At 37.3% G+C, this 22,341-nt stretch overlaps 1 protein-coding gene across 2 annotated transcripts in view; it reads left to right on the forward strand.

The window, feature by feature from the left end:
* CUL1 (cullin 1) overlaps positions 1–21,663 on the forward strand; it is a 3,347,782-nt gene extending 3,326,119 nt beyond the window's left edge. For both annotated transcript variants that reach the window (XM_044064870.1, XM_044064871.1), the window contains exon 22: positions 21,020–21,663. In XM_044064870.1, coding sequence (XP_043920805.1) covers positions 21,020–21,100 — 81 coding nt within the window. In that variant the 3' untranslated portion in view covers positions 21,101–21,663. The remainder of the gene's footprint in view (positions 1–21,019) is intronic.
* The last annotated feature ends 678 nt before the right edge of the window (positions 21,664–22,341 follow it).

The following is a 22,341-nucleotide window of genomic DNA, read 5'->3' on the forward strand; positions in this document are numbered from 1 at the left end:
CTAGGGCAGACCCAGAAACTGTCTCTCAGGGGCCTAAAGGTGTGAAGGCTTCTGTGGTTAAAAATCCTGTTCCTCCTGATAAAGAGTCAAGGGCTTTGGATAGATGGGGAAAGAAAGTGTATACTTCTTCCACTTTAGCCATGAGGGCATTGAATTGTCAGTTTCACATGTTAAAATATCAGAATTACCTCCTTTCACAATTGAAATCTAAGGTGGATGCTCTGGCAGAAGGTATTGTGTGTAAAGAGTTGCAGGATTTAGTTCATGTGTCTGAACAGGTGGGTAAACATTCCTTGCAGTGTGGTTTTGATGCTGTGCAGGCCTCCTCGAGGGTGGCTGCCACTGGTTCTGTTCTTCGTAGGCACGCCTGGTTGAGAGATCAGAACTTAGCTGAGCATGTTAAGACAAGGATTTTGGATGCTCCTTTACAGTCTGATGTGTTGTTTGGTTCGCCTGTTGAAGCAGTTTTAAAGAAAATGGAGGACAAGGCTAAGTCTATGCAAACTGTTAAAGATTTTTGCAGGTGCAGCCTCCAGTTTAGTAGAAATTGGCCTACTAAGGGGTGGACTTATCCTGCTTATGATTCCCAGTCTAGGGGTAGGTCTAGGCGTGGTAGGGGCAGAGCTCAAGGTTCTTTTAGGCCTAGGACAGGAGTTCACCTGCTCAGACTTCTGGTGAGGGCAGGGGTCAGTCCTTTCGTAAGCAGACCCAATGACCTGCCTTTTCAGCTGCCAGTACATTCTCGCCTGGCAGCCTCTGGGAGGAAGGCTGTCTCTTTTCAAAGAAAATTGGGATTTAATTACCCAAGACAGATGGGTTCTGGATATCATTCACCACGGTTACAGGTTTTATTTCCATACCTTGCCTCCTTTCAAAGGCATGCCAGACATTCCTCCTCTACAAAGAACAGAGGCTCACAAGCAAATTTCTCTGTTGCTCCAAATAGGAGCCATTCAGTCAGTTCCTGTGCCAGAAAGGGGCCTAGGATTTTATTCTCGCCTGTTCCTAGTACCAAAGAAGGGGAACACGTGGAGACCAATTCTGGATTTATCTATCCTCAACACTTATCTGGACATTCCCAAGTTCAAAATGTTGACGTTACAACAGCTTTTACCTCTGCTGGGCAAAGATCACTGGATGGTAACTTTAGATCTCAAGGAAGCTTACCTTCATGTGCCTATAAGGCTAAGTTGCAGGAAGTATCTGCGTTTTCGAGCTGGAAATTCTCATTATCAGTTCTCTGCATTGCCCTTTGGCTTATCCACTGCCCAGAGTATTCACAAAGGTTCTGGCTCCAGTGATAGCTTACTTCAGGCTAAAAGGAATTCAAATCTATCCTTACTTGGACGACTGCCTGATTCTGGCTCAAGAAAAGGAAGACCTTCTACAGCATTTGGAATATGTTATAGCAGTGTAAGATGCCTAGGGTATTCTGTGAACGAAATAAAGTCCAGTCTAGTACCCTCTCAAGACATGTGCTTTCTGGGTGTGAGACTGAATACAGCAGCCCAGATGGCCTTTTAACCCCGGACAAACAAAAGAATCTATCCAGTTACTTCCATCAACTATCTCTTCAGTCCGGGCTGACTGCAAGGACAGTCCTTCAAGCCTTAGGGTTCATGGCATCTTGTATTCTGGTGCTTCCCAATGCCAAACTGCATATGAGGAAGCTACAATGGTATCTAAAAATCTATGGACACAGCACTGCCAGGATTTGGACACTGTCATTCAAATAATACCTTGCATTCAAAAGGAATTTTTGTGGTGGGCTCAGGAATGTCACCTAAACAAGGGACTCTCTGTGACCCGGCCAGAGGCGAGTCAGATTCTAACGACGGATGCCTCAGACATTGCTTGGGGAGCTCATCTAGATGGAAAATGGATACAAGACAAGTGGCCTGCCAGACTACAGCATCTACATATCAACATGAAAGAGATGTTAGCAGTCCAGTTTGCATTAATGGCTTTCAAGGAGTTACTTCTTCCAGGGCAGGTGTTGATTCTAACAGACAACACAACTGTCATGTGGTACATCAACAAACAAGGGGGAACACATTCTTACCCATTGTGCAGGCAAGCAATGATTTTATGGGAGACTGCGCTCAGCTTGCAACTAACTCTTCAGGCAAGGTTTCTGCCGGGAGCACAGAACTCCTTAGCAGATGTGTTAAGCAGGCAAATCATGGATCCCCACAGTGGAAACTGGATCTTCATGTATTTCAAAAATTGACAGTGTCATGGGGAACTCCAGACATAGATCTGTTCGCTTCTCCACTAAACCACCAGCTGCCACAGTTTTGCACGAAGGGATTTCATCACACAGCTTGGAAAGTGGATGCTCTTTCTTTCAGTTGGAAAAATCTTCATGTGTATGCTTTTCCACCTCTTCCTCTTCTCCCAAAGGTGCTTCTAAAGGTCAGACAAGACAAGCCAAGGATGATTTTGATAGCTCCAGATTGGCCTCGGCAGCACTGGTACCCATTACTGAGGAGTCTGGTAAGGAAGCCTCCATGGCCTTTACCCTTGATTCCACATCTGTTGTCTCAGAAGGACGGTCGTCTGCTCAATGTCAAGCTTCACTCTCTTCATCTAACAGCCTGGCATATTCTGTTTTGAAAGACAGCAGGTCTCAACTTCCTCAACAAGTTTTAAATGTGATTATGGAAGCCAGAAGACCTAGTACAAGGAAAGTGTACGCAGAAAAATGGAAGAGATTTTTATTTTGGACTGCAGCAAAGAATTTGGAGATTTCTGAGCCTAATTTGAGTGTGGCTCTTCAATATCTTACTGAGTTATTGGACAAAGGTTTGTCTTTCTCTTCCATTAAGATTCATGCTGCAGCAATTTCAGCTCACTATGATTGTGACCCACCATTGTTTTCACATCCTTTGTTCAAGCAATTTCTTAGAGGGGCAAAGAATATAAGACCCCCACGTAGAGCTCCTACTCCTGCTTGGGATCTCAATTTTGTGTTGGAGAAACTTACTCTACAACCTTTTGAGCCTCGGCTACTGCTGAACTGAAATACTTGTCATGGAAGACTGCTTTTTTGTTGGCCATTACTTCTGCAAGAAGGGTTTCTGAGTTACAGGCCCTTATGGCGGTTGGGCCTTTTTTGATTTTTCATAAGGATAGGGTATCATTACGTACTAATCCTTCCTTTATGCCTAAGGTGATTTCTAGTGTGGCTTTAAACCAAACTATTCATTTGCCTACTTTCTATGCAGATCCCCAAAATAAAGGGGAAAAGATTTTGCACACTTTAGATGTACACAGGCAATTGCGTTATTATTTAAGCAGGACTAAGGATTTTAGGCAGTCTCAGCAGTTGTTTGTTTCTTTTGCTTTGAGTTCGCAGGGCAAGCCTGTGTCAAAACAAACTATTTCTAGGTGGATTGGGTTCTGCATTGCATTTTGTTATTCCCATCATGGCAAGGAGATTCCAGCTGGGATTAGGCCTCATTCCACTAGGGCTACTGCCACTTCAACAGCATTTCTAAGGGGGGTGGCAACTAAGGATATTTTGGAGGCAGCTACTTGGAGTTCAGTGCATACTTTCTCTAAGCATTACCACCTTCCTCTCTACTCTAAGTCTATGGCTGGTTTTGCCACAGCTATTTTGCAAGGCATGTTATCAGCTCCTGCTTCCTTATGATTTGCCAGCCTCCCTTACCTCTGCTTTGGGATTCTACCCAATAGTTAGGACTGCAGCAATGTGGAATGAAGAACATAGTACAGTTTTGTACCTACCATAAATGTAGATGTTCGAGGATCCACATTGCTGCAGTCCAATTTACCCTCCCTCCTTCCCCTCTGTGTTTAGGGGTGGTTGTGTAGGTGAGATTATATTCTGGTACCTTTGTATATATTGTATATATTTTTGGTGCAGGTATGTTTGGTGTGTTTTGGTTTTGGCCTTGTCTTTTTAGGGTCTTCTGACATCTGGGGCAAGAAAAGACTGAGGATATGACGTCGGTCATGCGCATTAGTACCCTGACGTACTGACGTCAGTCTAATGCGCCGTGACCGACGTCAGCCATATACTTTGGTATTCGGGCCGACTGGACAGCGGACTACCCAATAGTTAGGACTGCAGCAATGTGGATCCTCGAACATCTACATTTATGGTAGGTACAAAACTGTACTATCTGCAAAATGAACAGCATCAGAACCACTAGGTCCAAGGATTTAAATTTTGCTTGCGACGTAAATAAAGCATGTTGGTAACCCAGATATGTGTGTCAGAGGACCTCCATCCTCTGGAACAGGCTCCCCATCTGTGTGAAGCAGAGTCCATCCCTAACCATATTTAAGCGCAACCTTGACCACTGGATGGAAAATCAGAAATTTACACTGGGTCTGACCTCGTGTCTCTGACAGGCTGAGCCAGAGAGTAATGCCCTAACTAACTTACGCCCCACCACCACCACAGGTAACCTCTAGAAACTTCTTAACTGTCATTCCCCCGCTTAATAAATGCTCATGATACATAGGGATGTGGTTGAGTTGGATTGCATGGCTAGCCTTATAAAGACCCTGGTGTTCGTTAGCCCCTAGTATATACCTATTAACTGATAAAGGGAAAGTGCAGTGGTAGAATGAATTCTTTGGATCTTGAAGATATTCCATTTAAAATTAACAGGGCCAAACAGAAGAATTTCCTGAGTAAGGTGGAGACATGATCGAATGACAAAATGTTGCCAACATTAGGTAACCAGCTCTCTTATGACTTGTATCTGTTTGAAGAGTAGTACCAACCTGTAACAGATGTGAAGGGAACAGCTTTTTACCAAAAGTTATGCCGCACTTTTTGCATTTAGTTTGAGTCCATTTTTAGTACACAAAGTATGTACTTATTACAGCTTTTTCTAGAGCAGTTTAGTATCTGTGGATGAGCAAATAACAGTGCCCAGCTTGCAGTCAACAAACTTGGATAGCCACACTTCAGGGATATTGCTTTGGATAGTGGTGGTTGCATATTAGATGGACAGAAACATAGGAACTGTACTAGGCAATTGAACACCGGGACTATAACAGGCATAGCTATATACACCTTTAAGAAAATGCATTTAAAAGTTCTTTTCACCCTTTGCAAATAAATGCCAAACATGTCTTAAATTCAGAAGGGGTGACACCAACTTCCATAACGTGGGATCTGCTGAATAGCCATTTTGCAGTGTAGTGGACAACATAGGGATTTACATTGTTTGTCTAACTTTTCAATAGTACCAGCACTGAGGATAGTGTCAGAGGTTTGGCCAGGTCAAGATAAGAGATGTGCACAGTGTGACCACTGTCAAATGCCTCTGTAACCTTTTTAAATAATAGGTTGAAGCGATAGGACCTGCCTTTCACAAAACCAAACAGAGTGAGGTCTAGGTAGTTAAGTTGCCTATACCTGCACAGTTGAGTTCTGCTATGGTACTTCCCATGACTTTGCATATAATGCAGGTTAAGCTGATTTATCTATACCTTGGTCTGTGTAGAGGAATAATAGTTGCTGTTCCCCACACTTCAGGCACAAACCCTGTACATAGGTTATGGTTGGATTAGTTTAAGTAGAGGCACAGATAGTGCATACTTTGTACCAATGAGAATGTAGTCTGGTATGTAATCTGGTCTACATCGTTTTAGCTGTTGATCGGGATAGTAGCTGGGATGAGGCAAAGGGGGCAGTCGCCATCAGTTTATTGCTTCTCATGTAAATGCAAGTACTGGAGCAGTGATGCAGAACTTTAGGACCTGGCGCACTCGAATGAGTGTGAGGGCATTATTGACCCGTTACACCTCCCTAGGAGAGAAGGAAGGGAAAGCCAGATTCGAGAATAGACTTTTTTTATTGCTACCTGTTTTTGGTCTCATGTAGAATGTGAAGGGATAGGACATTAGCACCTGGTGCTTCTTCTAGGCAGAAAAAACAGTTTTTTTGCTGTCACACAGAGCATAAATTTGTACGGCATTAAAACCTGGTGCTGATAGTGGGAGCAGCAATATGGGTAGGTGGAGTAAAGTTAACACTTAAATTTGTTTACTATTTCCTATATCCTTGGAATTGGAATGTGTGATATTATTATAGATGAGCTTTGTGCATTGTTAAATAGTATCCTTTAATTTCCTGACATAATTAAGGTTTTGTAGTTTCCTTTGGTATCTGTAGTGACTTAAGTTCGTATTCCACTGTACATTTTCTAGTAATGCTCTTAAGTTTCTTGCTGGTAAGTTTCACTATGGTGCTGAGGTAGTGGGATGAGGATTTCTTACCACATTTTCTTTTCCTCCTCCTGTTATAGGCTCAAAGATTAGTACTAGGCTAACTGCCCTTGTGGGCCATTTTAAGTTTAGCCAATTACTCCATGTGAGAATCAAACCCTGCACCTTGTAAGGTAAAGTTTTGGAAGGTAAATACCTTAACCATTATACCAGCCTCAGATTATTAATATGGGAGTTCCATCAGAGAACTTAGTTTCTGAATTTGCCATTATGTTTAGGGCAGATGGATGCAGACTTTTCAATGCACATATTTAGATGCTAGTGAAAATTTTGAGGTGAATGTGGCAGCCTTCTCATTTGGCCATTTGCAGGGAATTTTGCTTAGGACATCTACAAGCTAAAATAAGTTTGCCCCAGAGAAGTCCCTAAATATGGTTTCATTTGGTGGTGGGGTAGTACCATTAAGCCTGGCAAGAAGGTACCTGATTTGTAGTTAGATTTAACCAGGGATATTCACATAATATTAATAATGCAAATAAGTATACCTTCTATTCACCATGCCACAAAATGTGGTCTAGAATAGATTTTTTCTTGATATCCAAAGCATTAATGAATTTGGAACCAGTAGTGGTTATACATACTCGTTATCTATCAGATCACTCAAAAATTTCGTTAAGTTTTTCTAAATATTTAAAAGATGCAAGAATGCATAGAGGTTACAATTGGTCACTTAATCAAAATCTTTTAAATAAAAAGGATATAATAGATGGAATTGTAAAATATCTGAAAGACTTAATAGATAGGATGAAGCTTCAGAAACATACTCCTGATATTGAATGGGCAACAGTTAAATCTCAAATTAGAAGATTTCTTTTGCAAAAAGCCTCATATTATAAGAAAATGCAAAACAATGATATTCAAAAACTAGAAACAAAAGTGAAGCTACTTGATAAAGAACTGATTCAGAACTTTAATGCTCAAACAGAGAAGGAAATGTTGAAATGTCAAAGGGATCTCTTCTTGCTGCATAATAGTAGATTAACACTTCAGGAGCATAGGTGTTTAGTGAAATATGCCAATAATGTTCAAATACCGTCAAAAGCATTGGCAAGGATTATAAATCAGTCGAAAACAACTGTACATATTTCGGAAATACAATGTAATGACACAGTGTATTCTAAAACTGAGGATATTATTGATATTTTTGAAAAAATCTATACCAAGGTATATGAGGGTCAAATTGATAGGTCTATACATAAACAGAATAAAAGATTTTTGCAAGAAATTAACTTTCCAAAATTAGAAGAGAGTCTGCAAAGTGATCTGATTAAACCTATATCTGAAGAAGAAATAGTATATGCAATTCAACATATGAAAGCACATAAGTCACCAGGTCCTGATGGTCTGACAGTTGAATTTTATAAAGAGTTTGCCGATAGTTTTGGTAAAGTATTGTCTCATGTATTTAACTATATAATCAGAAATAAAATTAGTGATCCTCACCTTAATGCGTCAAAAGCAATCTTTATACATAAAGCTAATTCAGATCCCCAAAACCCGGACAATTACAGGCCAATAGCATTAATAAATGTGGATATGAAAATTCTAACTTCTATTATAGCATGTAGGTTAAAAAAGATTATGATACATCTAATTTCTAAGGAACAGGCTGGATTTATGGCAACTAGACAAACTAGTGATAACACACTTACACTGCATAATATGATGATGTATGCTAAACAAAACAACTCTAATATTTATGCCCTTATAATAGATGCTCAGAAAGCATTTGATAGAGTGGATATAAACTTTTTGTTTGATGTGTTACCTTATTTCAACATGCCCCAGGAATTTGTTCAGATACTACAAATATTATATAATAATCCGTATACTACGCTATATATTAATAGGAGTTATTCTAAAAGAATACAGATTAAAAATGGTACACGTCAGGGTTGCCTCTTGTCCCCCTTATTGTTTAACCTTTATCTGGAACCTCTATTTTTATATATTAAGCAAAATTTGTATCATAATGCACCAATAATTTATAGAAATAAATTATTAATGTCGGCATTTGCTGATGATCTCATTATTTATTGTACAACCCCAATTTCTGACAGTGACAAGATATTAAATGTTATAAACGAATTTTCAGAAGTCTCTAATTACAAAATTAATTTGGAGAAAACTAGTATTTTCCCGTTAAGAACCCCTAAACCTTTTTCATTAATGTCCCTGGTGGGGAAGCTAACATGTAAAAAAATATCAAATATTTGGGTATTAGCTTCTCTACGGGTAATAAGGATTTTTATAGTAATAATATTAAACGAATATGGGAACAAATAGTAGCTGATTGTGGCAGATAAAGGAATTTAAGACTGCCGGTATTGGCAAAAGTATCAATAGTGAAAATGAATATATTACCACGAATATTGTATATCTTTAGGTCTGCTCAAGTATCAATTTCAAAGACAGTTTTTAAACAAATTCATAAAGATCTAGCTAAATTTATTTGGGAGCCAAAGAAAACTAGAATATCGTATGAGAAATTAATGACCCCAAAGAGTAGAGGAGGACTTAAGTTACCGAATTTTGAAGTATACTATCTAATTGTGAACGCCAATAGGATTTTAAGAATTGCTAATTATGATGTAACTAGTACAAAATGGATACCAACTTGGGTGGTCTTGAATTACAAGCATATTTTAGATCGGAATATAAATCCTAAAGCATTACCCTTTTTGGGTAAAAATAGTTTGATAAAGTATGGGATTATGGACCACATAAAAACATATGTGTTATCTTTGCAAAACTTATTCCAATCAGTAGATTTGTTGCAATATATGATGGTTTTTCAACCTTTCCATAGGAATCCCAATTTTAAACTAAATAATCAGTTGATTGATCTTAGTAAATTCCCATTAATAGTTAATTTGACTCTGATTGATGTTTTTAATAAATCTAATTTATCGGCTTCACAAAATTAGGCAGGAATTGAACCTACCTAAGAGTTATATTGTTATAATGAGACAAATCAGAGAACTTGCTCCGAGTCATTTTGAAAACTTTAAACCTGTAGCCGGAATTGTGGATAAATGCTCTGAATTGTGGCAGGCTCTCCAACAGGAGGTCAAATTTATAACAAGAACAAATAAATTAATTAAAGACTTGAAATTCCAGGATAAAATTCTGTTGTCAGGGTATTGGGTAAACAAAATGACAGTAGCAGATAATCGGGTATTAAAAGCAATTGATTTAACAATAAAATTGGTCTCTTTTCAAAAGTTGATGTATACGCAGTTGATGATCTGGAATAATGCATATTATACACGTCTTAGTTTACATAAATTCAATCCTAGGAATTCTCCAACTTGTCCATATTGCACAAATCAAACAGCTGATGATCTTCATATGTTCTGGAGCTGCAAGTGTATATATAAACTTTGGAACTCTCTTAGAACACAACTACAAAAGATGGGTTATCAAAGTTCAACGTTATCATGGGAATTTATGATTCTACATATTCCTCCAAGAGAGCTCTCTAGATCACAAACTATAATATGTATAAATATTTTTTTGCTGATGAAGCTGTATATAGCTACAAATTGGTTAGAATCAGATAAGACATCATGGGATAATTTTAAGCTTGTGGCTATAAAGCCTATATTAGCACATAAATTACTCCTGAAACAAAGTAACAAAAATATTAATAACCTGAAAATATGGGAAAAGGTTTTTAATATTATATTAGCATAATACTGTTATTAGGAATACATTAAAGTTTGGATATATATGTGGAGGAAATAGTGTATTGGAACTGTGTATGATATGTATTGACGCAAATTATTTCTACGAATGTTTTGTCTTTTTTTTCCCTGGTGTTTTCTTTTTTTGGAATAATGACGATTTTCATATGGAAGCATTTCGTGTAGATATTGTATATAGTTTTGATAGTAGTAGTAGTGAACTATGTGTGTGATTTTTTATTGTATATGGAAAATATATATCAATAAAAATTTATTATGGGGAAAAAAAAAGATTTAACCAGGGATGAGGAGATGAGTAGTGGGGTACAGTCAGGGGCTCGGCTGTTAAAGATCAGGTCAGGGATATCAGAGCCTCTAGTAATTAGTTTTACAATTTGCTCCAGTGCTTTAATGTTAACAAAGTGTAGGAAACATTGAACATATTCATTTCTAGAGGTGTAAATGTGCCAGTCAGTGCTTGGGTAATTTAAGACCCCTAACAAGAAGATATTTGATTTGATATTTTAACCCCTCAATGATAGGGTAATTTCCATGATCTTTGGAGAACAGTAATATGGGGATCTGTAACTAACAGTGAAAGAATAGTTGGATTTGTTAAGGGTAATTTGGATGTCCAGGAGCTCCACGTAAGAGTTGAGTAATTTGACACGAGTTGATGGTGTTTATACAAAATACAGACACTGGCCCACAGTTACCTCAGGACCTTGAAGGCATGCTAGGTGCTCAGCCTGGGTTTAGAGGGAGTGCGGTGATTCCATTACAACCTTTTCTTAGCAGCTACACAGATATGAATGTTTTCGAGTTTCAAGAAAGCCTCACTTTCTGGCATTTCTCTGTTTTGACTCCTTGCATCGAGTAGCACCACAGCAATGCTGTCCTCATTTGCCTTTGAGTTTGCTATACAGAAATGTGCAGTATGGAGAGACTGCCTGAGAAAGGTATTGTAGGGGCAGCAAAGGCTTTAACTGATGTGCAGAAGCCCTGGTATGAGAGTTATAAACTATCACTGGAAAAATAAGACATCTTATCTACCATCTCATCCCAGGCCGACACATAATAGCTCCTGTTAAAATGACACCAACTAGTTAGTTGATAAAGCCAGTTATCTTGGTACCTAGACATTGTTGATGGTGAAAGCAAGATGCTGCTTAAGACCAGTGCCTTTCTTGCTTATAACACTTGTACAATAAGTTCCATTTTGTCTCTCTGTATGTCGTACTGTGTGGAATAACTCGGGTCATTCACTCCCACTTGGGCTACCACTAGGTCATAGTCATACTTTTCTGGTAAAGGGGCCTTGTGACATAACATATCCTAGCACTGGCAAAATCAGCTTATAGTCACCCTGCTTCTTGTTGAGTCTTACAGGTATGGAGTATGTATACCTGTCTCCTGAGTCAGGTATGACTAAATATTTTCAGTTGCAGCACTTTGTGGCAGCAGACTTGGTGAGTCTTGCAAGCTTAGCCTGGTTTCCTGGTGACTCATGGATGCTTCATGCAGAGTTGCAGTTTGCAGGAATGAAAGATCTGTCCCACATCTGGTGTACTGAAAGCTAACAATGTGAAGTTATTCCATCTCGCCGTTCATTTTTCACTGATGGGTTCGGAGCCGATCCTCGGCTCTGACACGGCCGTTTAGCAAAGCTCAATGATTACCAGTAGCTGGAGACCAGGCCCCTTATTCCATGATGCATTGCTGGAATTACCCCAGATCTAGTTTGCTGCGGCACTGATCTCTTGGTTTCCAGCGTTGCTCTAGACTTTTTGTGGGATTTTCTACAGACAGCTTAGATATTATCTGGACAGAACAAAAGACTTCAGAAAGTCAGACCAGCTTTTTGTTTCATTCTCTGTAGCCAGAAAAGGTAGACCAGTGGCTAAAACAACCCTTTCTAAGTGGCTTTCAGATTGTATCACCTACACTTACTCATCTGCTAATAGGCCTTTGTTTCATAAAGTGAAGGCGCATTCAACCAGAGCAAGTCTCTACTACTTCGGCCTTTCAAGCCAAGTTACCTCTTGACAATATCTGTGCTGCAGCCACTTGGTCTAAGCCTCACACTTTTATCACTCATTACAAAGTGGACAAGGCCTCCAGGGACAGGACTTCCTTTGGTTCTACGGTCCTGAAAAATTTACTCCCGTGAGCCACCCAGGATTTAGGGTGCTAGGGACGCTACCCATCAGTGAAGAATGAATGGCGAGATTGAGCAACTTCACATAAAGAAGTTATGTACTCACCATAACGTTCCATGTGAGTTGTTCCATCTCGCCTTCATTCTCACGTCCCTCCCTCCTTCCCCCACCTGGCTGACGGTTGACCTGGAGACTGACTTCATCCTGGTTATTCAATGTTTCTTCCTGTCTGGGGAGATTAGTCCTCTTACTAGGAATATGGTGCATGCAGCAAACAAGATCTGAGGTAATTCCAGCAATGCATCATGGGATAAGGGACTTGGTCGTGAGCTACTGGTAATCTTTGAGCTTTGCTAAACGGCCGTGTCGGAGCCAAGGTTCGGCTCAGAACCCATCAGTGAAGAATGAAGACGAGATGGAACAACTCACATGGAATGTTATGGTGAGTACATAACATCTTTTTTAGTGTGTGTTCTAGGAAACTTTGGCAAATTTTTCTTTACAGCCTCAGAGTAAAGTATGGGCTTAGTGGTGTGTTGTGACCAGTGTGGTGGTGTGTATTCATGATGCTTATTGAATGTAGGGTAATGTGTTAAGAGGTTTGCCTTTAAGTATTTTCATCTTTCACAGGTTGTGCTGTCAATTAGTAAAAGCAGTGATCAGTCTGTAAGCATCATCCCATATGGGGGAGAGAACTTTCTGCCTCCAGCAAGGAATACCTTGTGATGTAATCCCTTGTTATCTAAGTTTGGTGTTGAGAGTCTACCGCCAGCCATCATTCACAGCAACTCCTTTTTTCTCCATATATCCTGTACCTTTCCCTGTCTGTTGACCTGTGCAGCCTTATGTTCCCTCCCTGATGCACATAAATGCTTCTATAATAAGAATTGCTTAGTAAAGCTAAGCACACATCCGCAGCCTCTAGTGTTGCATACTGTACAGATCATTCACAAAAGGTGCCAGCAGTACAGTAGGATGAACCTTCTTTCATCTCACCTCCTCTCCACTTTCAGTAGACCTGCAAGTCAGCATCAACCAGTTGCTCCCACCTTCCTTGGCTAAATTTTTCAGCACCTGTGGTGGTAGTTGATCCTGGGTTGTCTGGGTTTCAGTTAGGGCTGCTTCCCTCTGTCATGGTGCAAACCAGTTTGAATAACCATCATTCTGGCAAAGAATGCTTGGGATATGCATTCTAGCAGAGGGCTGGTTACTTTTGAATATTACAAAATGAAGTATGATTGGCAGGTCATTCATCCATTAGAAAGAAGGTGATAGTACAGTAGCAGACATGCTAATTTAAGATAAAAAACCAAAATCACCAGCACTTCACCAGTATTTCTTCTTTATTCAAATAGCGATCTGGTACCTCGGCCTTTCGCCTTCATGGATCACAATACATTCACATTTTAGCAAATATATATACACACACACTAATTAACACAGCCAACTAGCATTAATTAGTTAATTCCTATTAGACATTTAAAGTGGTATTACTTTCACATGTAATACATCCACCATTTCATCAGTATTTAACTACAAAATATATAAATATAAATAAATCAATACAAATATAAATATAAATTTAAATGTATGGAATATTGAACAACACAATAATCATTAGTTATTAAATACCCAATTCATGATTCAGACCAAGGGGCTTTAAGGTCTTAAACTTCAAGATTATTCTAGTTTCTAACTCAAGCAGTTTACTTACATGGTCCCCCCTCTCTTTGAAAACGGCTTACCTAATACACAAAATTTTAAACTACTAGGGGAACCACCATGTTTTGCAAGGAAGTGTTGGGCAACAGGGCTAAATTCACTATGGTTTCTAATATCTTTTTAAGTGTTCTAGAACCCGAGTTCTAACCATATGTTTAGTCTGTCCTATATACCACATATTAGCACAAGAACAACCCAGAATATATACCACCCTTATCGATCTGCAGTTAAAGTATAATCTAGGGACAAATGTTATACCATTAATAACATTCAGATTCTTAACCCTGTCACATATACTACAATGTCCACATGGAAAAGTGCCAGAAGGTAAATAATTAATATTATTCCCTTTCACAAAATTATGATTTAACAATTCCTTCTTGAAAGAGAAGGTAATGTGTTTCGGGAACAAATGGCCAATATTTTCATCCTCACTAACAATGTGCCAATATTTCCTCACTATTTTAGTTAATTCCTTTGAAAAGGGAGAAAATCTTGTAACATAAAAAAGCTTTTTTTCATCATCAGTATCCCTTATGTCATACATTTTATCTTCAAAATTCTTATTCATATTTGATGCATAGGATAGTTCATGTGGACCATCATAAAGGTCCCCCAGTACTTTATATTTACATCTCAAAAGGTGAGTTTCATCATAGCCTCTTTCGCTTAACCTTAACAAAACCTTATCCAGCTCATTAACCCTTTCATTCCCATCACTAGTGTGATCATACATTCTTTTAAATTCACCAAATGGTAGTGAATTTAATAAGTGTCCAGGGTGCATACTGGTAGCATGTAAAAACATATTCACTGAAGTTGATTTTCTAAATGGCCTAAAGCCAATAAATTCTCCAACATTATATAGGGTTACATCCAAGAAATTAATAGATTCCCTGTTTAATTCATAAGAAAAGGTTAAACCATGTTCATTATTATCAAGGGTCTCAAAGAAACCCAAAAAGTCATTGACATCACCCTTACAAATGAAAATAAGATAGTCTATAAAATGCTTATACAGTATGACATTGTTCTTAAAAAAACAGGGTAGGATAAATTTCTTCTCAAAAAATCCCATGTATATAATAGCATATGAGGGCGCAAAAGCAGCCCCCATAGCCGTACCTTTTAACTGCAGAAAAAAACTCATTATTAAAAGAAAAATAATTATGAGTTAAACAAAATTCAAGTAAATTAATCAAAAAGGTGGTTCTGGGTCCATCACCCATCATTTCCATAATAGATTCCAAACCCCATCTGAGACTAATATTCGTATAAAGGGATTTTACATCAATAGTAACCCAATAATAAGAAACTCCACCGAAACTATGAAGCCAATAACGGTTTAATGCTCACAGTCCACAAGTTCTCACATAAAAAATTCCATAGATCCACGAACAACTAAGCGCTTTCGCCAAGGTTAAAAACCATAGGCATCTTCAGAGTTGTTCGTTTACAATGCATTCTCCCCTTTTGTACAATTTCCTGTTCATCAATTAACCAATCACTTAAAACAATTGATATTCACTTAAAACACTATAAATTGATTATTATCAACTACCTAATCTACCAAAAAGACTTATCAAATAATAAACCATACCCCCCAGTAAAAACATCCCAAAACATACATAAAACTTCATTTTTTCATTTATGCACATAAAATATATTTTCACTAGAACATTCATATACAATGATGTAAAAATTGACGTTTAATATAAATTAATTATATTCTCATTACTTGATAATACTAAGAATGTGCTAACAAACCATATAAATAAAAATACAATAATATATGTGTATATATGAAAAGTAAAAAAGGCACTTCTTGTCAACATAACTAAATTCTACCCTGTTTTATTTTTAAAAATGGCTTTATGGAAATAAAGTCGTTGAGTCCTGGCGGACTCGTTGCATTAGTCCAAATCTGCCTCAGGGACTCATGTGCCTCTAAAATAGACTCCCAATCTCCACCCCACTTATTGTCAGTGATTTTTTTTCTATGACAAAGTATAAAAACTTACTAAAATTCATACATTGTCTAGAGTGCAAAAATAAGGCATTGTGTGGATCCTTATTTTTAATAGCTCTCAAATGGTCACCAATCCTGTCCCTTAATCTATGGGTGGTCTTCCCGAAATAAAAACCAGGACAGGATAGGCAAGGGGCCACATAGACCACTCTCTTGGAATTGCAATTGCTTTTTCCTGGACACTTCACCGAAACCCCAAACCCACCAATGTCCACATAGGGTCCATTGTTAATATACCTACAATACCTACAATTCTCACACTTGGACATGTACGAGCCTTTACTAAAGACCATGTGGTGTGCCTCCAATATATTTTTAATATTGCTACCTCTACTGTGAATTATTTTTGGCTTGGTACCCATAACTGAAAACATATTCTTATCAAAAATAATATCCCATCATTTATTAATAATTCCCATAACTTCAGATGTTCTATTACTAAATTGTAAAACCACGCCTGTGGTTCTAGACTCCGTCCCATTGGATTTATCTACTTGTACATAGCTTTCCATAGCCAATATTGGTTGAAAACTATTCCATCTTTTCCTTTCAACCTCCTTTTTAACTTTTGTTAACATTTGAGGGGGTACCCTCTCTCTAAAAACATTCCAATTAAAGTATACATTTCTTCTTTAAATTTACCTTCCTCACTGGTCAACCTTGAAATTCTCACCATATGTCCTTTCACCACACTACGTTTTTGAAATAGGGGATGGTCACTAGTGAAAAACAACAAACTATTGGAATATGATTCTTTCCTATAGATGGAACTTTGCAAAATGCCATTTTCCACACTGAACCTAATGTCCAGATAGTTAATAAATTTCAACTCCCACTTATACGTAAATTTCAAAAACCTAGTTGTCCCATTCAAAAATTCAATAAATTCAATAACTTCCTCAGCCTTCCCCTTCCATAAAATCAGGATGTCATCTAAAAATCTATTGTAACTCACAATTTTTTGAGCAAATTTTGAAGTTAATACATGTCTATTTTCCCAATTAAATAAAACCAAATTTGCAAAAATGGGGGCACATTTTGACCCCATAGCTACACCCGATATCTGATGGTATATTTCATCTTCAAATACCATAAAATTGTTTTTGAGAATGATATCCATAAATTGTACTATTATTTCAATTTCCCCTGTGTCCATATCCGACAATTGGTGAATACTACTCTTGAACATCTCTATACCAATTGAATGAGGAATGACTGAAAATAGATTAACCACATCAATACTTAAAAAGCTAATAGAATCATCCATTGAATTGCGAAATTTAGATAGCCTTTCAAGGCAATGCCATGAATCTCGAATAATATGTGGAACCTCCTTAACTAAACCCCCACCTTCCTTTCAACCCAAGCTGCAAGGGGCTCTGTTTTTGAGCCCCTTGCAGAAACTATTGGTCGAAATGGAGGGTTAACAAAAGATTTATTTGTTTTTGGTATCCCAAATAACTTTGGGATTACAGGCTTAGAGACTGTTAAAAATTCCTTATCCTTCACATTAATTCTTCCCTTCAAAAACTCATCCTCAAGAATAATATCCACCCATCTATAGGCTAAATTGACCTCATTTCTAGAAACCTGTAAGTAGGTGGAGTTATCATTCAAAACTTTTTTCATCTCCACATTATAATCCAAGCTTCGCATTATCACTACCCCTCCCCCTTTATCTGGTGTCATAATGCGGAGCTGTTTATCAGTGGCCAATCTACTCAAAATTTCTTTTTCATTTTCAGTCAAATTACTATCAGTAACACGTTTCACCTTATTTAAATTTCTGATTTCCCTCTCACAGTATGGTTTAGTTAAGGGGGTTCCACATATTATTCAAGATTCATGGCATTGCCTTGAAAGGCTATCTAAATTTCGCAATTCAATGGATGATTCTATTAGCTTTTTAAGTATTGATGTGGTTAATCTATTTTCAGTCGTTCCTCATTCAATTGGTATAGAGATGTTCAAGAGTAGTATTCACCAATTGTCGGATGTGGACACAGGGGAAATTGAAATAATAGTACAATTTATGGATATCATTCTCAAAAACAATTTTATGGTATTTGAAGATGAAATATACCATCAGATATCGGGTGTAGCTATGGGGGCAAAATGTGCCCCCATTTTTGCAAATTTGGTTTTATTTAATTGGGAAAATAGACATGTATTAACTTCAAAATTTGCTCAAAAAATTGTGAGTTACAATAGATTTTTAGATGACATCCTGATTTTATGGAAGGGGGAAGGCTGAGGAAGTTATTGAATTTATTGAATTTTTGAATGGGACGACTAGGTTTTTGAAATTTACGTATAAGTGGGAGTTGAAATTTATTAACTATCTGGACATTAGGTTCAGTGTGGAAAATGGCATTTTGCAAAGTTCCATCTATAGGAAAGAATCATATTCCAATAGTTTGTTGTTTTTCACTAGTGACCATCCCCTATTTCAAAAACGTAGTGTGGTGAAAGGACAGATGGTGAGAATTTCAAGGTTGACCAGTGAGGAAGGTAAATTTAAAGAAGAAATGTATACTTTAATTGGAATGTTTTTAGAGAGAGGGTACCCCCTCAAAATGTTAACAAAAGTTAAAAAGGAGGTTGAAAGGAAAAGATGGAATAGTTTTCAACCAATATTGGCTATGGAAAGCTATGTACAAGTAGATAAATCCAATGGGACGGAGTCTAGAACCACGGGCATGGTTTTACAATTTAGTAATAGAACATCTGAAGTTATGGGAATTATTAATAAAGGGTGGGATATTATTTTTGATAAGAATATGTTTTCAGTTATAGGTACCAAGCCAAAAATAATTCACAGTAGAGGTAGCAATATTAAAAATATATTGGAGGCACACCACATGGTCTTTAGTAAAGGCTCGTACATGTCCAAGTGTGAGAATTGTAGGTATGTTAACAATGGACCCTATGTGGACATTGGTGGGTTTGGGGTTTCGGTGAAGTGTCCAGGAAAAAGCAATTGCAATTCCAAGAGAGTGGTCTATGTGGCCACTTGCCTCTCCTGTCCTGGTTTTTATATCGGGAAGACCACCCGTAGATTAAGGGACAGGATTGGTGAGCATTTGAGAGCTATTAAAAATAAGGATCCACACAATGCCTTATTTTTTCACTCTAGACAATGTATGAATTTTAGTAAGTTTTTATTCTTTGTCATAGATAAAATCACTGACAATAAGTGGGGTGGAGATTGGGAGTCTATTTTAGAGGCACATGAGTCCCTGTGGCAGATACGGACTAATGCAACGAGTCCGCCAGGACTCAATGACTTTATTTCCATAAAGCCATTTTTAAAAATAAAACAGAGTAGAATTGTTTAGTTATGTTGACAAGAATTGTATAAGTGCCTTTTTTACTTTTCATATATACACATATATTATTGTATTTTTATTTATATGGTTTGTTAGCACATTCTTAGTATTATCAAGTAATGAGAATATAATTAATTTATATTAAACATCAATTTTTACATCATTGTATATGAATGTTCTAGTGAAAATATATTTTATGTGCATAAATGAAAAAATGAAGTTTTATGTATGTTTTGGGATGTTTTTACTGGGGGGTATGGTTTATTATTTGATAAGTCTTTTTGGTAGATTAGGTAGTTAATCAATTTATTGTGTTTTAAGTGAATATCAATTGTTTTAAGTGATTGGTTAATTGATGAACAGGAAATTGTACAAAAGGGGAGAATGCATTGTAAACGAACAACTCTGAAGATGCCTATGGTTTTTAACCTTGGCGAAAGCGCTTAGTTGTTTGTGGATCTATGGAATTTTTTATGTGAGAACTTGTGGACTGTGAGCATTAAACTGTTATTGGCTTCATAGTTTCGGTGGAGTTTCTTGTTTTTTCTGTTTTGCTGGTCATTGACCAGTTGCATTGTGAGTAACCCAATAATAGTCATTTTGCCATCTAATCTGAGACAGTTCACTTAACAGATCCTGAGTGTTGGAAATATGTGCTACAACCATCTTTAAATGTGCTTTCAAATGGAAATCCAAAAAAGTATTGAAGTTTAAGACCTTAAAGCCCCTTGGTCTGAATCATGAATTGGGTATTTAATAACTAATGATTATTGTGTTCAATATTCCATATATTTAAATTTATATTTATATTTGTATTGATTTATTTATATTTATATATTTTGTAGTTAAATACTGATGAAATGGTGGATGTATTATATGTTAAAGTAATATCACTTTAAATGTCTAATAGGAATTAACTAATTAATGCTAGTTGGCTGTGTTAGTGTGTGTGTGTATATATTTGCTAAAATGTGAATGTATTGTGATCCATGAAGGCAAAAGGCCGAGGTACCACATCGCTATTTGAATAAAGAAGACGTACTGGTGAGTGGTGAAGTGCTGGTGATTTTGTGTTTTTTTTATTTTCTTTCATTTACTGGTGTTTTGGATGCTGATTTAAGAATCTACTGATTTCGTGAGTGTACTGGATAGCTGTACACATTTGTTTACTGAAGTAGTGCACTGATCTCAATGGACCATTTGCAGGCACAGCCTGGGTAAATAGGTTCACATAAGAAATGAATAACACACATTTACAGATACAATGATATGCTATAAATATATACATATTTACAGTTGCAAAAATATGTTACTGCATTTAGTACCAGAAACGGTTAAAGTCACAGTATGGACGGAAAAATGGTATTACACTTAGCAGAACTTTTTGAATAAGATGTAGCCGTAATGACTGCGATGGCTTATGCTAGAGAGATAGCAAAAGGGATTGTTCTTCATAATGGTCCTAGGTTCAGCAGGGGTGTGCTTTTCACTGAAATCTCTTAAGTAGTTTGTCAGTCTCATCCATCAGGCAAGAAGTGAGGGGAAAATTGTGAACCATCACAACAACCTAATGCCTTTGTAGGCTGACTTGGGAGATCCATGTTCTGAGGAGAAGCTATGGACAACCAGTTCTATTGGCTGTCAACACAAGACTTAATTACTGCATCCTCAAAGATTCACTGTCAAGGCAAGTTCCTTAGGTGTAGTTTCCCCGTGTCATCACTTAGATTTTGTTTGCAGGTATGTTAAAAGGCAGAATTAGCAATACTTTATTAATACTTGTTTAGTAGGGAACATTCGTAATTGTTTGTTTCTTTCTTTCAGAAATGCATTGACATATTGATAGAGAAGGAATACCTAGAGCGCGTGGACGGAGAAAAAGATACTTACAGCTACTTGGCTTAATAACTGACACTTCAAAGTGATGAACTGAATCCCTAAGCCACTCAGACAGAAAGGATTAATTACGAGAAGATATGATTTGCCACTGAGACAGAAAGGTTTAACTGTAAGAAGATACAAATTTATTGAATGCCATACCAGTCGGTCTGTTGCCTTCAGGACTTCTAAGTATGAGTTCGGGTCTCCATCAGATGTTTTTTTTTTAATTCACGTTAGAATTGCTGCTCAGGATTGACGAATTTTGCCATGTATATATATAGACAGAGTCTTATTCTAATCTAAAAAGAGAAATCTATGAATGAAATCAAGCCCTGGGGGTTGCATGCTACTGCCTATCTGCGTTTTAAAACAGCACACTGCCTAAATGGTAGAACTGTTGCCTCCACAAGTATCAGAATAAAACAACAAAGAAAATTAATTTATGGATGCAATGCTGGCAGCACTTTCAGAAAGCATATAATGAAATGAATTGACAGAGAAAATGTGTACTCTATGTCAGGAAGACCATTTGTATAGTGTGGTGCATTTTTTTAAATGTGTGAAAAAATAAAAGAAATTAAAAAAGATTTCTGTACATGTTGCATTTGACTAAATTGTTTGTGTACCTTCCACAACAATTACATCATTTCTGCATAATCATTATGAATATTGGGTTCTTGGAACTGTATTAAAGCAGTTGTGTAAAAATGTTGATTATATTTGTGAACCTTTAACCTGGCATGTCATGGGATAAATACCCATCAGGCAGAAAGATTCCACAGGTAAATATTTTTTCTCTTAATCTGTCTTTATTATTGTATAGTGTAACCAGTCTTTCACAGTTGCTTCCTTTTTGTTTGCAGCCTTCAAGAAACTTTAAAGGTTTCAGATATTAAAGGTCATTTTTAAAGTAAGGCCTTTCTGATCAGTCACGTTAGCAATATCTGCCCAAGGTTCAGCTAAGTAACACTAAACCTACTGAGAAGTAAGAACTGCTTAGCACACCTAGTCTGCCCATTATCCTCTCTAATGGGGTAGGCACTAATTTCTTGTTAACCACTGACCTCCTTTTCCTACTGTGTTACTAAAATTACTCTGCATCGGGGATGTAGTCAGTAAATTCCATTTTGTACTCTCAGATTCTTATGAATAGTGGCGATCTGTAAAATCTGGGGAAAAAAAAAATATATATATATATATATATATATATATATATATATATATATATATGCACACAGATACATATACCCAAGACATAGACACAA

This window comes from Protopterus annectens, chromosome 3.part0, assembly GCF_019279795.1.
Source record: "Protopterus annectens isolate FY-2018-M chromosome 3.part0, PAN1.0, whole genome shotgun sequence".
NCBI lineage: Eukaryota > Metazoa > Chordata > Ceratodontiformes > Protopteridae > Protopterus > Protopterus annectens.